At 40.5% G+C, this 18,287-nt stretch overlaps 1 protein-coding gene and 1 non-coding gene across 3 annotated transcripts in view; one reads left to right on the top strand and one right to left on the bottom strand.

Moving 5' to 3' along the window:
• The window catches only part of LOC126108470 (exosome component 10), a 219,304-nt gene that overhangs the window by 81,670 nt on the left and 119,347 nt on the right, over positions 1-18,287 (top strand). For both annotated transcript variants that reach the window (XM_049913717.1, XM_049913716.1), the window contains exons 6-7: positions 2,979-3,168; positions 6,013-6,156. In XM_049913717.1, the coding sequence (XP_049769674.1) occupies positions 2,979-3,168; positions 6,013-6,156 (334 nt within the window). The remainder of the gene's footprint in view (positions 1-2,978; positions 3,169-6,012; positions 6,157-18,287) is intronic.
• On the bottom strand, positions 3,504-3,577 carry Trnat-ugu (transfer RNA threonine (anticodon UGU)). The gene has a single exon. It is a non-coding gene; the product is annotated as a tRNA-Thr (tRNA).

The raw sequence follows: 18,287 nt of genomic DNA, 5'->3' as shown, positions 1-18,287 counted from the left end.
ATAGAAAACTTAATCCTCAAGCATGTATGTGTACAGCAGTGCCACTGACTGTGAAACATGTCTTGAATTTTTAGTTCTCACAATGATGCGTGCTCTGGTGGTGAACTTTATTCTGAAGCGTCTTTACGAACATTCCATCGGTGCTGGATTTATCTGGTTGTTGCGTAATGTACTTCAGGAAGATGTTTGCAGCTCTATGTCCCCTTCTTCATTACTTTCATGTACACTTCTGATTACTTCTTCATCTGTTAAAGTTTGGTCTATATCACCGATTTCCTGGTCCAGCCACTTACTAACACCTTCATCAATTTCTCCTCCTCCTGGGAGCTTGTGGGACATCTCAGTGTACAGAGTGTCAGCATTTGACAGTTCTGAATTTACTGGCTCATCTCTGTTGCTCAATACTGGTTCCGAAGCTTAACTGTTCTACTGAGCTATAAAGAAACTCACAATTTCAAATATGTATAGCATTGCTGTCTTGATAATGCATTGTTGCCATTGTGTTGGTCATTTCTGCTCAAGTGACCAGAAGCTGGATGTGGACTGGTTTGCTGAGGGCCAGATTAACAAGATTTTAGTGTACTGCAATTTGCTTAATTTTCAAGATTTTGTGGAAATATCATGAAGTACATCTAGAGTGACAGGAAGAGTCAATTAGCCCCTTGCATAACTCCCTTTTAGAAAATTGCTGTTTTCATAATTACAAAAGTACTTGTCTTGCATTTTATTTTGGTCAACACCTCCTGCCATGAATGATGATGTCCACATTGTCAGAAAGGATTACACAGTGGTTATTGCAATGTAACTTAACAGTTTTTTTTTTCTTATTCTTATTGTACCTAAAGCAACAAATGCAGCCGACAGTAAGTGAAAAAATAACGAAATTTCATATACAAAGAAAGTTTATTTTGTTACATTTTCGCACTTCCACTGCTATGAGTGTGAATCGTGAATCCTTCCTGATCATGATGACAGAAAGTTTTATGAATTTATTTGTAAAAATATAGACAGTAGAAAATAAAGTGTCCTGTGGTGCCTCTCCTGCTCCAAGTCGGCCCGTTTGACGTCCTACCACCCTTAAATCCACTTTCAGTACGCATCAAACTCTCAAGCGATACAACTGACGTTGAACAGAACGCTGTGGGATTTGTAGTTACACAGTTCACACAGACCCATACAAGTAGTTTGGATTCTCTCTGCACATTGCTTCTTCAGTACTGAACACATTGCTTCAAAATTGCAGGGTCAGGCATCAGTTGCATGTGCTCAGGGAACACGACCGTTCCGTCCAGCGTCAAAATTGTCGATTTACATCCTCTACACTTCCATTCTTGTTATAGGCTTTTACCGCAAAGACACTCTGCACGCCATTCTGTTGCTCCACATTTAGTGTTTACAAAATGGCAAGATAGTGTGAGCAACATTCTATATCTCATTTGGCACCACCTATCTCGAGTGTTGCCGCTACGTGTTCCAAAATTTTTTATGCTTTTGAGTCAACCCATCTTTATTTATCACGTCTGAAGAAAGTTACACACGGATACACAAGTTAACTGAGAACAACACACAAATGTTACAAATATTAAACAACTACTTACCAGACATTGGCAGCATCGAGTACACTGACGACTGCTTTTGCAGAGCCTTCAAGGTGCAGTAGGCTGGGTGTCAGCGGCTCTGCTGAGATATGCACTGCAGCAGAGTGGAGGATTCGTCCTGAGACAAGTCCCCTACACTGTGGCAGAGCCACTTCTCTGGAGTATCCTTTCTTCCAGGAGTGCTCGTCTGGCTACGTACACTGGAGAGCTACTGTTAGGTTTGGAAAGTAGGAGGCGAGGTACTGCTCTGTAGGCAGGTCAGATGGATCATGTCGGTCGGTAAGAGGTGAGGTTTGGGGTCGGAGTTCCGACCCCACACATAGTTTCATATCTGTTGTTGTCTGTTGTTGTTGTGGTCTTCAGTGCAGAGACTGGTTTGATACAGCTCTCCATGCTACCCTATCCTGTGCAAGCTTCTTCATCTCCCAGTACGTACTGCAGCCTACATCCTTCTGAATCTGCTTAGTGTATTCATCTCTTGGTCTCCCTCTACGACTTTTACCCTCCACGCTGCCCTCCAATGCTAAACTGGTGATCCCTTGCCTTAGAACGTGTCCTACCAACCGATCCCTTCTTCTAGTCAAGTTGTGCCACAAACTTCTCTTCTCCCCAATCCTATTCAATACTTCCTCATTAGTTATGTGATCTACCCATCTAATCTTCAGCATTCTTCTGTAGCACCACATTTCGAAAGCTTCTATTCTCTTCTTGTCCAAACTAGTTATTGTCCACGTTTCACTTCCATACATGGCTACACTCCATACAAATACTTTCAGAAATGACTTCCTGACATTTAAATCTATACTCGATGTTAACAAATTTCTCTTCTTCAGAAACGTTTTCCTTGCCATTGCCAGTCTACATTTTATATCCTCTCTACTTCGACCATCATCAGTTATTTTGCACCCCAAATAGCAGAACTCGTTTACTACTTGAAGTGTCTCATTTCCTAATCTAATTCCCGCAGCTTCACCCGATTTAATTCGACTACATTCCATTATCGGCGTTTTGCTTTTGTTGATGTTCATCTTTTATCCTCCTTTCAAGACACTGTCCATTCCATTCAACTGCTCTTCCAAGTCCTTTGCTGTCTCTGACTGAATTAAAATGTCATCGGCGAACCACAAAGTTTTTATTTCTTCTGCATGGATTTTAATACCTACTCCAAATTTTTCTTTTGTTTCCTTTACTGCTTGCTCAATATACAGATTGAATAACATCGGGGAGAGGCTACAAACCCTGTCTCACTCCCTTACCAACCACTGCTTCCCTTTCATGCCCCTCGACTCTTATAAGAGTTTCATATTTGGCAGGCAGTTTGTAAGTCTTTGGCATTCAGCGCTTTCACGCAATAATTGGTGGCGGTGGCTCTTGCCGCAGGTTCTGTCACCCGTACGAGTACGAGCTGGACCGCCTGCGTGTGCCGCCCCAGCAGCTGGAGCGCGTCCCCGCCCCCCAGCAGCCCCTCCCCCTGGACGATACGCCGCTCGTCGTGGTGGAGCGCCCGGAGGATGTGCACATCATGCTCGAGGACCTGCGCCGCTACACCGAAGTCGCCATTGACCTTGAGGTACAGTAAGCTTTTTGTAAAAAATAGTCTGCATGTGAGAAAACTGAATATATAGATTTTAGAAACTTTCTCCTCATGTAACTTGTACTTTAGGTGTCATATTAAAGTAATTGCTCATAAATGAATCGAGAAGTAAACATATTAAACAGTTCAGGATTGTGTAATTAATAATAGAAATTGTAAATGTGCAAATATTTTGTAATTTAAAATGTTTATAAAAAAATAATTTTAATTGGATCGTTTGATGCAACAACAATGAAAATTTTTCAATGAAATGAACACCCTTAGCTGCTTACAGGCGTTGACATACGTCAGTGGGGACAGATGAAAATGGGTGCCCCAACCGGGACTCGAACCCGGGGTCTCCTGCTTACATGGCAGACGCTCTATCCATCTGAGCCACCAAGGACACACAGGATAGCGCGACTGCAGGGATTTATCTCTGGCATGCCTCTCGCGAAACCCACATTCTCAGCATATTGTCCCACACTACATTCGTAGTGCCCCCGCCCATTATACTCGTTACTCGCGCCGCATTGCCGATTCCTGTAAGAGTTCGGGCACAGAAGAAGAAGATGGTCAAGTGGCTGGTAAGCCTTCGGACATGTCCAAAAGAACAGATACCATCTTGGTATATATAATGAACATTTTGTCTGATGTAGTTGGTTGCTTGAGGACGTAGCATGATTTTTTGTTTTTGAACTGTGTATCTACCATAAAATTGGCGAGAGGTAGAAATGGACCGTACAGCGGTCTCGGGTACTGTAGCTGTTGAAGACCAAAGATCAAGATCGAAAATTTATGCAGCAAAACCCAACAGACATTGACAATGTATCATGTGAAGTTTGTGGCTGAGTTTACAGTAAACTATAGTATAGTTTCATATTAGGAGAAATCATTTTTGTGAAGCCTCTTATGAGCATAGATGATGACCTGAGACCCAGAAGGCCATAAATGTCAACAGATGAATTGAGTGTGAAACTTGGGGCAGATGCTCTTGAAGAAGATCAGAAAGCAACTTTTGAGGAACTCTCTCAAGCCATGGGAATTCTCCCCAACAGCAGTATCTCATATCCTGACAGATGATTTGAAGAAAAGAAAAATTTCTGCAAGATGGGCCGCGCACTGTCTAACTGCTAAAGAGAAGCGGAACTACCTGCACACTGCAACCTTGTTCAAACAATGATTTGACTGTGAAGGTCAGTGATTCTTGTGTCGAATTGTCACTATTGATGAAACATGGATTAGAGACTTGAACTGGAGTTGAAATCACAGTTCAATGAGCAGAGAGCTTCAGATTTTCCTCTCCAAAAAAATTTCGACGTTCTCAATTGAAATTCAAGCAAATGATGATTTTTTTGCTCATGATCACCAAGAAATCATCATGACCGATAGAGTGAAAGAAGTGAGACAGTGGTGTATTATCATAAATTCGTGTAAAACTTGCACAGAAAAATGCACGAAACCTGACTTCAATTGCTTGAGGCTGGGCCACTCATTTTCAGTGACAACGTCTGCCCACATATCAGCAATGGCACAGTGCAAGCACCGCGCGAATACGGATTGGAAGCGCTGCAGCATTTGCCGTACAGCCCAGACGTGAGTCCACCAGACTTCAACTTGTTCACAAAGTTAAAAACATATATGCATGGATGTCATTATCATTCAAACCATTCCACAGATGAACAGAAGCGGTGTCCTGAATGGAATAATAGAGCTTCTGAGGTGTTGGGATCCAGTCATAAGAAGCAGGGAAACTGTATTGAAGGAATGTAAAGAGATTTTAAACAAATGTGAGAACTATTTATGAAATGTCCCTCAAATAAAATATGACATTTATGTACAAATAGTGTGAATGGTAATATTGTCTTACATGTGAAATTATTGATACTCACAGGTATCAGAGGGTTCATAAGTGTATTAGGCTTTGTACACCACAGTGCTCTTCACATTGCACTGCTAATTAGGGATTCTTCCTGCTCCTTTCACGTCTGAAGAGCAAGAATAATTACAGCTTTATTACCTCTCTGTGTGCTATAATTAGTCTACTGTAGTCCTCACAGTCCCTATAGGAGTGATAACGTCGAGGTCTATAGTATTGTCCTAGATTTGTCTATTAAAGCCACTTCTTGAAACTTTGTAGTAACTAAATTTTTCTGCTACAGCTTGCAACTGTGTTGAAGTGACTACCAGTTAAGTTTCTTCAGTATTTCTGTGACACTCTCCCATGGGTCAAAAAAATGTATGACCATGAAATCCTCACTCTACAGCACAGTGTGCTCTGATATGAAGCTCCCTGGCAGATTAAAACTGTCTGCCGGGCTGACTCGAACTCGGTACTTTTGCCTTTTGCCGGAAAATGCTCTGCCGACTGAGCTACCGGAGCACGACTCACGGCTCGCGAAAGGCAAAGGTTCCGAGTCGGAGGCCCAGTCCCAGTCTGGCATACAGTTTCAATCTGCTATTCTCTGTATACATCCTATTTGGTATGGGTCCCACACGTTTGAACAGTATTATAGAATGGGTGCCACGAGTGTTTAGTAAGCAGACTGGCTGCATTTCCTAGTATTCTGCTGCTGAAACCAGGTTTGCCACCTGCTTTCTGTACTTCTGAGCATATGTTAATATTCCATTTCATATCCCCATGTGTTGATACACGCAGATATGTGTAAGAGTTGACGGATTCCAGCTGTGTAATATTATAGTGATTGGGTGATATATTTTTCATTTTTAACAGTGTACAGATTTACATTTCTTAACGTTAAAGCAAGTTGACAATCTCTGCACCAGTTTGAAACATTAACAAGCTGTGATTTAATATCTTTCTCTCTGACCTACCCACAGCACCACTCGTATCGCAGCTACCAGGGCCTGACATGCCTGATGCAACTGTCGACGCGCGACACGGACTACATCGTCGACACTCTCTCCCTGCGCTCTGACCTGCAGTGCCTCAATGATGTCTTCACTGACCCCAAAGTCGTCAAGGTGAGTGCGGCCGGAACCGTCGTTGCCGTCTTACTGTGCCGTAGAGTCTGAGGTAGTGGCACAATTGTACGTAGCCTTTTGTGTGGATTGGGGGCTCGACCAACGTTCTAAAGAACCTCAATGTCTGGTGGGCCATTTGTGCTTCTAACTTTATATTTTAAAGGTGTCACATAGAATATGTTATAATTTTGCATATCTCTCTCTCTCTCTCTCTCTCTCCCCCGCCCCCCTTCCCACTCTCCCTTTCATCTCTCTCTGTGACCGTCTGTATGGCCAGGCTAGTCTCAGAAACTGCTGTAGGATGCACAGATTCGCGATGAAAGTTTTTGTACAGGGTTATTACAAATGATTGAAGCGATTTCGCAGCTCTACAATAACTTTATTATTTAAGATATTTTCACAATGCTTTGCACACACATACAAACACTCATAAAGTTTTTTTACGCATTCACAAATGTTCGATATGTGCCCCTTTAGTGATTCGGCAGACATCGAGCCGATAATCGAGTTCCTCCCACACTCGGCGCAGCATGTCCACAACAATGAGTTCGAAAGCATCGTTGATGCGAGCTCGCAGTTCTGGCACGTTTTTTGGTAGGTGAGGTTTAAACACTGAATCTTTCACATAACACCACAGAAAGAACTCGCATGGGGTTAAGTCGGGAGAGCGTGGAGGCCGTGGCATGAATTGCTAATCGTGATCTCCACCACGACCGATCCATCGGTTTTCCAATCTCCTGTTTAAGAAATGCCGAACATCGTGATGGAAGTGCGGTGGAGCACCATCCTGTTGAAAGATGAAGTCAGCGCTGTCGGTCTCCAGTTGTGGCATGAGCCAATTTTCCAGCATGTCCAGATACACGTGTCCTGTAACGTTTTTTTCGCAGAAGAAAAAGGGGCCGTAAACTTTAAACCGTGAGATTGCACAAAACACGTTAACTTTTCGTGAATTGCGAATTTGCTGCACGAATGCGTGAGGATTCTCTACCGCCCATATTCGCACATTGTGTCTGTCCACTTCACCATTAAGAAAAAATGTTGCTTCAGCACTGAAAACAAGTTTCGCATTTAACGCATCCTCTTCCGTGAGCTGTTGCAACCGCGCCAAAAATTCAAAGCGTTTGACTTTGTCATCGGGTGTCAGGGCTTGTAGCAATTGTAAACGGTAAGGCTTCTGTTTTAGCCTTTTCCGTAAGATTTTCCAAACCGTCGGCTGTGGTACGTTTAGCTCCCTGCTTGCTTTATTCGTCGACTTCCGCGGGCTATGCGTGAAACTTGCCCGCACGCGTTCATCCGTTTCTTCGCTCACTGCAGGCCGACCCGTTGATTTCCCCTTACAGAGGCATCCAGAAGCTTTAAACTGCGCATACCATCGCCGAATGGAGTTAGCAGTTGGTGGATCTTTGTTGAACTTCGTCCTGAAGTGTCGTTGTACTGTTATGACTGACTGATGTGAGTGCATTTCAAGCACGACATACGCTTTCTCGGCTCCTGTCGCCATTTTGTCTCACTGCGCTCTCGAGCGCTCTGGCGGCAGAAACCTGAAGTGCGGCTTCAGCCGAACAAAACTTTATGAGTTTTTCTACGTATCTGTAGTGTGTCGTGACCATATGTCAATGAATGGAGCTACAGTGAATTTATGAAATCGCTTCAATCATTTGTAATAGCCCTGTATATAATTTATGAATATTTTGTACAAATTGTCTGAATTGTGATGAATTAAAGTTAAATTGTGAAAATGATTCCCTTAGCACCTAGTGAGCAGCTGGCATAACTTGAGAGAGCAGGAAGCCCGACCAAATGTGTGTAATGCATAGTGATCGAGCAGTAGAGCGTCTGGCTAGAACATTTAAGGTTGTAGGACTGAAACCAAGCAGGGTCACCTTTTTTCACTTTGTCTCTTAACCTAGCATTCACCTCTCAACAAAGTGAAGATTCACCAGAAATGAAATGTGGCTCAAATTCCACGTTAAACCGTGGCACTCCTTTTCTCGGTTGGATAACTGGTTAGGGATATGCAGGTCGCCTAAGTGACATCCAGTTGATTGCAGTTGTTTTGGAACAACCGCACAGTTAAAAAACATGCGAATCCAGAACCTGTGGAATTCTTCATGCATGAAGTAAAACACAGCATGTGATTCAGCTTTGCTTCATTTGTAGAAGGTGAAAGATGTTATTTGTTTGAACATACTCAAATTGTATAGAAGGCTGGTAAACAAATCTCCACTGGAGAGAAAGAGATTTAGGCTTTTAAAAGATCATAAATATGTGGGCATGATGATCTTGAATGGAATTCAGAAACTTCTTGTGGATGAATACACAAGATTATCAAATTCTTCTACAAATGGTTCAGGGACCTATTTTGAAATATCACAGTTTCAGACTGCCAATTTCTGCTTCCCTCACATTACCAATCGCAATTCACTGCAAATGCTTTGAACAGGGGGCTGTGAGTTACTTAACTTTGAAGTATTGTAAGAAACACGACCAGTAACAAAATGATAACCACCACAACATGTGCTGTGAGACTTACAATTTTAAATAAATATTTTTAAACAATAGTTTCCCTGCAATCGTTTCAGAACAACTGCATAATGAAAAAACATGTGACTCCATAATATGAGGTGTTTTATTGTTTGTGCTACAAGAAAAATGTTTCCGAAAAACTGTTGCTGCAACTTTGTTTTGTTTGTATACAGTATATGTTTTCAGCAGCACAGGAGATGACGCAACTTTTAGCTTATTGCCTTCCTTGAATCAGACCTGCATTTGGACTCGATTCTTTGCATGGCATGGTGAATAAGTCTGCCATAAAGAGTTTATGACAAAGAATTTTTTTTTACCTTAGCCAGCTCCAATACATATTGAATCATTGAAACATACATTGGCCACTATTGAAGCTGTCAGTGGCGCAGAAAGGAGTTAGATATTCAGTAACATAAATTTTTGAACATGTGCTCAATAACATAAAGTTGCAGAGAAGCAAGTGTTAAATCTACCGTATTTACTCGAATCTAAGCTGCACTTTTTTTCCGGTTTTTGTAATCCAAAAAACCACCTGCGGCTTAGAATCGAGTGCAAAGTAAGCGGAAGTTCTGAAAAATGTTGGTAGGTGCCGCCACAACTAACTTCTGCCGTCAAATATATGTAGCGATTCACATGCATGCTTTTCTGGCACAAAGATAAATACTGGAGCCAAAACCTCTGCGTCAGTAAATAAATAAAAAAAAGGTGGAATACGAAATTTATTCTCCGCCCCGAGTTTCGACCACTGCATTTTCATACATTATCCAACGAAGTAAATACAAATTCCCTATTGTTCGTCTTCAAATGTAGCAACATTTCAATGTACTGTACTACGAAAATCCGACTGGCAAGACTGTTTGGGATGTTTGTCAATATGGCCAATTCTACGTTCTGAATTTTTTCTACCTATGAGAATTGTGAATCACATGCAGTATTCTCTTCACCATAAGAATAATACGTATATAAACATTTTGCCATGTATTCTTCCGTGTTTGCTGGTATCTCATTTAAATCCTGTCTGCTTAATAAACTACGAAACTAGAGTGAGACAACAGCAAACGCCGAAGAATATACATATCATTTCATGTTTATATTCGTATTATTCTTATGCCTAATAGTGATACAGTCAGAAATGAAGCACGTCAATTGAATAGATTTTTAAATCTAAGATGACTAATTTCTGTGCAGAATGTTATGTACTAAAGACGTCTGCAAAGATTTTCAAACAGAGAAAAATTTTCGCTAAACTCTCGTTCAGAACATCTTCTATCATACGCAGTCTATTATTTGGTTCTTGTTGATCGTCAAAGAAAGCAGCAGTGTTAGTAACAACAAATAGCAGTCTCTTGCCATTGTTTCGCTAATGAGACGATTCCTCTCTTTTTCTTTTTTTAATTGTAAGCGGCGGTAGTGCGCACAAAAGCAAGCCACACCGCGAGCGGTGACAGGCCGTAAACACTGATTATCAGAATGCGACAAACAGTGCATGACACAGTACAGTAATGCATTTTCAGCTTAGAGTGACGTAAACACCTATAACAAAGAGAACGGCACTTATCAGATCAAAGAAAAATAAGCAATCGATCCAAACCAGACGAAGCACGTGAAAAAGGAAGGGTACCCGTATAAATATGGACGGAGCGCCTGACGCATAGCAATGGCTACCTGGTAAAGCCTAACTGCTAAGCTTACTACGCGAACCAAACTACTGTAGCTGTATCGTCATTCATTCGACCTAAATTGTGTCTCATATTGCAATGGACCAACTTTGTTTCGATTTGGAGGTGCGGCCTAAAACTTTATTCCCCCCTTGAATTTCGAGTCTCATATTTCAGGTGCGGCTTAGATTCGGGAAAATTTTTTTTCCTTGATTTTGAGTCTCATTTTTCAGGTGCGGCTTAGATTCGAGTGCGGCTTAGATTCGAGTAAATACGGTAACCTAAAATCATTTTTCATCAACAACTCCTTCTATTCTGTGGAAAATATTTTGTGGAAAAGCCTAGTTTTTAAGTTTAGCTGGAGGAGTAGGAATAAAATATAAAATGTTCAATAATGTTAACACTAATCACCTATACTATTGTGCAAACTGACCCGTTTCACATTATTTCCATAGAATAAATGCTCAAATGTTCCATGTAACTTGTGGTAATGTCACCTAAAGGTACTGGCTGCCAAACTGTGGAGGCAGAATATTCTTGGTAGCTACAAAAGCAACTTATCCACTGGTTTTCCATTGATTGTTTGTGGTAAGCAGTGGAAATGGTGTTGCAGGGCCAAGGATGAAAAGTGTACGGCTACCCCAGGGATCAGTTACCACTTCCCTGCTGTTCGCTGTATTTATGTTGGACCTTCACATCAGTTTGCCCCAGAATGTAACAGTTTTACTGAATGCTGATGAATTGGACGTATATTCACTCAGTGACACCCTTCCGTGTGGTCTGCAGAAGATGGATCAAGCTATGTCTTGACTATACACTTATATGGCAAAGAATGTATACCACTTAGTGAGTCTTCACCAGATATGGCTTCTCTCCCACAAGAGATGCTGAAGCTCAGACCGTACAAACTGCCGTTCAAGACAGTAGTAATGTATCTTAGACTCCATATTGACCACAAACTTTGGTGAAGGAAACACATTACAGAAGCTTTCACTAACTGCAAAAAGTGCACTAATATATTGCGAGCTCTTGTGGGTGTGAGCTGGAGAATGTGTGCAGACGTTGAACTAAGACTGTGTGTATGTATGCATTATCTGAAGAGAGTAATAGTGGTTTGTTTGTGTCGAAGAATGTGGTTATTGACACTGAGAAAGAAGAGGAGTTGTGTATTCACACTTTGGTTGTAGTCTGTCGACACTGCAGGTGCTTTAACAGTTTTAACAACAGTTCAGAAATTGTCCAGAGCACTTTTTCAGACAGTTATGAATGTAGTAACAAATCATCCAGTTCATTTTGAATATTATTGAACCAGAATAGTTGTAGAGATGAAGATTTGATAAAGTTCTCACGGTTGGGGTTCACAGTCACTTAGAATTTTTTAACTAGGACATATTCACTGTTGACTGTAGAAAATTATTTATTTGATAACACTATTGCAATTTTGGCCTTGGGGCCAGTTTCAAGTAGCACTTGTCAGACTTTAAATCCAGGCATGTGTCGAGGGAAAATCTTTTTCCCTAATACAAGAAAATGCTGAAAGACCAAAACCGCAATTGTGAAATAAATAATTTCTACAGTCAATTTGCAAATATGATAACCCCCTAAATTAATTGCCTGATTTCTGTTGAAGAGTGATTTGTAGGCCTACTCACTCTAAGGCAATATTTCATCAATTTTTATTTGCTTCTGCATCATGTAGTATGCATGCCACTTCTAGGTTTTCACGCTGATATTCTAACTAAAAAAAGAAAATGATAAATTAGGTGAAACAGAGAAACTATTTCAAAAAATTAGTACACATAATATTACCCGATTCATGTGCCTCTGATTCCAGATACCGTATTTACTCGAATCTAAGCTGCACTTTTTTTCCGGTTTTTGTAATCCAAAAAACCGCCTGCAGCTTAGACTCGAGTGCAAATCAAGAGGAAGTTCTGAAAGATGTTGGTAGGTGCCGCCACAGCTAACTTCTGCCGTCGAATGTATGTAGCGCTACACAGGCATGCTTTGTAGGCACAAATATAAATATTGGCGCCAAAACCTCTGCGTCACTAAATAAATAAAAAAAAAGGTGGAAGACGAGCTTTTTTTCTCCGCCCCGAGTTTCGACCACTGCATTTTCATACATTACCCAACAAAATAAATACAAATTCCGTATTGTTCATCTTCGAATGTAGCAGAATTTCAATATACTACGAAAATCCGACTGGCAAGACTGTTTGGGATGTTTGTCAATATGGCCAACTCTACGTTCTGAAGTTTTTCCTGCCTGTGAGAAGAGATTGTTGCTAATAGGAACATGATGAAATGTGAATCACATGCAGTATTCTCTTCACCATAAGAATAATACGAATATAAATGTTTTGCCATGTATTCTTTCGTGTTTGCTGCTATCTCATTTAAATCCTGCCCGCCCGATAAAGTACAAAACTAGAGTGACACAACAGCAAACGCGGAAGAATATATGTATCGTGTCATGTTTATATTCGTATTATTCTTATGCCTAATAGTGATACAGTCAGAAATGAAGCACGGAAATTGATTAGATTTTAAAATCTAAGGTGACTCTAATTTCTGTGCAGAATGTAATGTACTAAAGAGGCGCCTGAAAAGATTTTCAAACGGAGAAAAACCTTAGCTAAACTCTCATTCAGAACATCTTGTCATTCATTCGACCTAAATTGTGTCTCATATTACAATGGACCAAATTTGTTTCGATTTGGAGGTGCGGCCTAAAACTTCTCTCTCCTCTTGAATTTCGAGTATCACATTTCAGGTGCGGCTTTGATTCGGGAAAATTTTTTTTCCTCGATTTCGAGTCTCATTTTTCAGGTGCGGCTTAGATTCGAGTGCGGCTTAAATTCGAGTAAATACGGTAGCTTTGTGTCCAAAAATGGCTGAAATAGTGTCTCTTTAAAATAATCATTTGCAGTTCTCACAACATTACTAAGTGCATATGCTTGTTTCATTGGTAGGGTACAAGGAAAGTGCAGTCAGTCAACAAAGGAGGTTGCTTACAGAATACTCGTGCAACCCATCCCAGCATGCAGCCAAAGTGTGTGGGATCCATACCACAATATGACTGTTAGCAGACATCGAAAGTATACGAGGACTGGCATCACCTGTGGCTCGTGCTTGTTTGATCACGAGTCTACGTCATGGAAGTGGAAAATAAATAAATAAATAAATAAAAAATGGAGGTGGAAGATGCTTTAAGTAAGATGTAAACAATCTCCTGTAAGAGTACAATAACATTTAAAGTATCAGTATTAAGTGAGGAATTCAGGAAACTACTACAGCTCCCTGCATACTGATCTTGCAGCAGTCTGATTACAGTGCACGCAAAATGCCATGGCCGGTAGATGCACAGTTGGCTGGGGAAGTATGGGGAGAGTGGCAGTGGTGGGGGGTTGCTAAGAGTGCTGTAGGGGAAATGTTGAGTGCTGTAGGGGAAAGTGCCATTCTAAACTGAAGCCTATGCTCACATTTTTTGTAAATATTAAGTGCGATCCCTCCTCGCTCACACTTGCACTGTGACCATTCAAAAAGATTCACGGTAATCTCTGCTTTCATAAAAAATAATTTTGCTGAAAATGCAATCATTTATTTTTATCTGGCTTGTTAACCATTTGTAACTTTCAGTGAAGTGTCATGAGTGGCGAATTCAGGGTCAAACCTACACATTTCTCTGTTTGCATGTCAAAACTTGTTTTTTTGCCAAAACATAGAGGAGTTTACACTGTTTCATCTCACTAACATATTGTGCGGACATAGTTACGAGAAAATCCTGAAACGGTGGTTTGTTAAGTGAGAAACTGAGGAAAGGTAAAGTAAGTAGCTTATGAAAAAGTACTTCTTCAGTACAAAAAAGTGTAATGTCTTCACATACGTTGATCCAAAAACCATAGCATTTCTCGTTTCACCAGCTATTGATGGCCCTTAAAAATTACATTCTTTCACCGAAACAATCATTAGTTATTGGAATAACACGGCAGATAATGAAGTTTTACATAATAGCAATATGATAATATACTCTCCTCTTTGTGTGCTATCATTTGCCAAAGTCTCGTTTCAGTATCTGAAACCGTTTATGAAATATGAGGAATGGTGCGGCTTTATCGCTGGTGTGGCGTGATCACAAATGAGTGTGCTACATCCGATCAATTTCTTTGAGATTTGTGAGAGATAGATACCTCTACCCAAGTCGAAAGAAAAATTCAGTATGTTAGCTAAATTTCATACACAACAACATATTATGTAATGTGCACCAGGCACAAAATCATAGTGACCTCTATTTTTCATTCCACACATTTCTGAATTTCTCGCCGTATCTTACACACCATGATAACAATGACCATTAACGAAGTGATGGGCAAATCATCATGAACCTGACATATAAAGCAAAAATGAAATTTTTTACTGAATAGTTTCTGTAAAATTGTTTGAGAAAGATTGCAGGGTACACGCCTCGATTCTGTCATCGCTGACCGGCAAAAGGTGGAAAAGACTTATTGGCATCCCATTCCGAACAAACGAATGAACTCGCCCAGCACTTTGGACGAAAACTGGTCACTGCGCATTGGCCACCGTATCCTTTGTGAGCTATACAGCTTGTGCGGTGGTATTTAAGGATTTGTTTTACTTGTTCTCCGTACCTTAATACATGATACAATGGGACGTACCCTCCACCATGCACTTCACTGTAGTTTGGAGATTATGGGTATAGATGGAGATGTAGAAGCAGATGTATGCTGTGTAAGAAACTGTGCAAATGAAGAGCAGCCAAAACACAGCACTGCTAGAGTGGCCTCAAAGCGACCGACCTTGGCTCAAGTTTCAGGACTTGTGGCGATACTCGCAGTGCGAAAGATAAATTGGCTCGATATCGTCGTCTGGTGAGGATCGTAGTGTGCAGTGGGACGAGCAGTGAAGGTGCATGTTAAATGAGTTGGTAAGACTCGGTGGGCTCCTTTCGTTTCGCCGGGTGGTGAAGGCGAGCAGTGAGGCTGTAGCATAAACGCACCCTAAGACAGTTAGACAAATGTTGGTATAAGGTGCTTAGGGTATGCGTGAGGGCAATGCAGTCTGCACCAATTAATGCTTGTTTACTTGTAACAAATGAGCTTACCTTACACCTATGTCATGAATACCTGAGTACAAAATTTTTTCTCAGAGTGTCACAGTTTGTGCTAAACCGTATATTACAAGATATCTTGTGACGTTCGCCTGCTTTATTTTGCCGTTGATTGTCCTCAGTGCTGATGTACTGGGTTGCTATACTGGCTGAAAAATGGGGGTTGGAAGTTCAACACTGACTACTTTAAATGATGTAGCCGACAGGCGCAAATTTGCGTTTCACAGTCATTTACTTTCACTGTTTTCAACCTCCCAGTAATACACAGTTATATAGCCAGTGCACTACTGTTTAACCTTTGATAAGCCTCATTAATAGTTTGCAGGCAAACATCAACATACTGCTACAATAGTTTACTGTTGAACATCTACAAACACTCTTTCAAATAAACTGAACAGACACTGTCATTGCTTTAACACACGACCTATTGGTGTACCACTTACTTCACAGTTAAGCTGATGCGTTGTTGTTCTAACCAACACAGGTTTCTTGTCTGAAACTCAGCCTTGGACTGACTGTCTCGGGACCAAAAATCAGGCCTTTTTATATCATTACAAGAATAGGCACTGAAACTACATATTGTTCGATGTTTAATTTACAGAAATTACAATTAAAACTTAACTCTTTCAATTAACTGCCTACATCAAAAAATTGCACATCTTTAACAGTTTCTTCTACTTCAAGGGTTAAGCCATATTATTTGTTTAAATAATGAAATTAACAAATACAGTTATGCAAACAATGGAAATTACTCTGGAATTAATTAAGAGCTGGCTTTGTTAACATGTTTTCGAATAGAGCCTAATAGATCCTTTAAGAATACTATTAGTTGTTCCTCCAAATGTTTATAATTAGTAAAGAATTTATATTTGTTTATAAGTCAACAATAGAATTTAAGTTACAAAACAATTACTGATTTCACCCTGTAACAAAAGATACTAACTAGTAATAGTTAAAATAAATTAGAAAATCCATTACATACATAAAACTATGCACAAAATTAGACCTGTTGATATATTCTTTAAAACTTAGAGCCAACCTTTCTCTTTTATGAAAATGCATATTATACTCACGTATGTTAATGGTAATTAGTTAAAAGTGAAAAAATGAATTTTGCGGAGGCAGATGGCAAAACAAGAGGGGAAGTAAAAAAAGCCGAGCTTGCTTAGTCACAATCTGTACAATAATGGGGTTGTGCAATATGTCCAGTACTGGCTCAGTAAGTCTTCCTCATCTTGTTGGCACATACATGGATACCTTTCTGTTTCCAAATAAAGCATGTCTACACAATCATTACTCTTCTGTGAAGTAGACTACAGTACCAGTGTATCTGAACCACTAGTTGTGTGGAGTACCTATCCAAACATAAACAATGCAAGATTCAGTGAAACTGATGCTTTGAAAAGTGAAGATGGATACGATCGTGCGTACTGCGATGTCAGCTGTCGTATTCAAGTGAAATTCAAGATAAGGAACTCGCTGTTGTAACAGCCAAACTTTATCTATTCTTCAAGGCCTTCAGTGCAGTGAGAACCACTCGGGTTCAGAGTTTATTGTTTCTGGTTCCAGACCAGTGCTGAAATTGTTACGAAATGTACACAGTAGAAGATCCAGCTGTGCAATAGCAAATGACATGATGAACCTGATGTGACATATCGCAAGTAGGAATCAGGAAATTACTTTGTGCTGTGGTGGATGAAACCACACTGTGGTGTACATGTGTAGTGCAACAGGACGTTGTGCGTCAAGCCCTGTTCCTCTGTATGAAGATTTGTCCCACCAGCTGACGATGCTCGCAACGTTTAAGTTAAGTAGGGGTCTCAAATATCAACAGATCTACAGTGTGTACCGTATGTGTTCCTACACAGAGGACATACAAGGAAAGATGTAGCCGCAGTGCGTGGAAGCTGGGAGAATGCTGACTACTTGCTGGCCATCTACTATGCAGTTCATGGACCCAGAAGCCATGTACAGAATAATCAGGATTAGGACATTATTATAGAATCTCTTAGGAGAAAAACATATGATGGTTTTTAATGTAATGCAATAAAGCTTTTGTATTACTTTTAGATTGGGTGCACACTCGTTTAAGTTCTCATGAAGGAAGGATGTATTAGTGTCATGTTAATGAACTGAATTGTAAATGGAGTTATAAAATAAACATCTGGAACTGGATGGTTGAAAGTGAAAATCATTTGTTAACTTGATATAAGTTGTTAGTTGGAAAGCTTCAGCAATTTCCTGCAGCAGAGAAGCTGCTTCGGAGAAGTCTGCACAGGAATGGCACAGCGTAGGTGGTCCACAAAATATTCTACACAGCAACTGGAATTACGTACAAGACAGATTCCTTTAAAAAAGGTAATCCTGTAACAAAACATTGTGACGCACGGTACCGGATGCAGTTGAAATAGTACCGTGTGATACCCAACTAAACTAAACCAACTAACATGACCAAAGCCCAAATGCCAATTTTTTTGCCGTACGCGGCAGTGAAATAGTACACTAGTTAACCAAAGCAGCCATCTATGACAGAACGCGGGAACACGTTGAATTACCAGTTACACATCTTCTAAATGTTACTAAGTCAACAATCAAGACTGTGGAATGCAGTATGGCAAGAGACCTCCAAATATAAATGTAAAGATTATGCCAAAGTGAACACATTGTCAATTCCTAACTTCTGGCATGATGACTCATGAACTCATTGAGGACCCTCACATTTGACCACAGCCTTTACAGAAAGCATCTGTATCGTATGAGTGTGGTCATGTTCCAGTTGTACATATGCTAAAGAAGAGCATGTCAGTCACATC

Source organism: Schistocerca cancellata, chromosome 11, assembly GCF_023864275.1.
Source record: "Schistocerca cancellata isolate TAMUIC-IGC-003103 chromosome 11, iqSchCanc2.1, whole genome shotgun sequence".
Lineage (NCBI taxonomy): Eukaryota > Metazoa > Arthropoda > Insecta > Orthoptera > Acrididae > Schistocerca > Schistocerca cancellata.
This window is presented reverse-complemented; position numbering and strand designations above follow the sequence as displayed.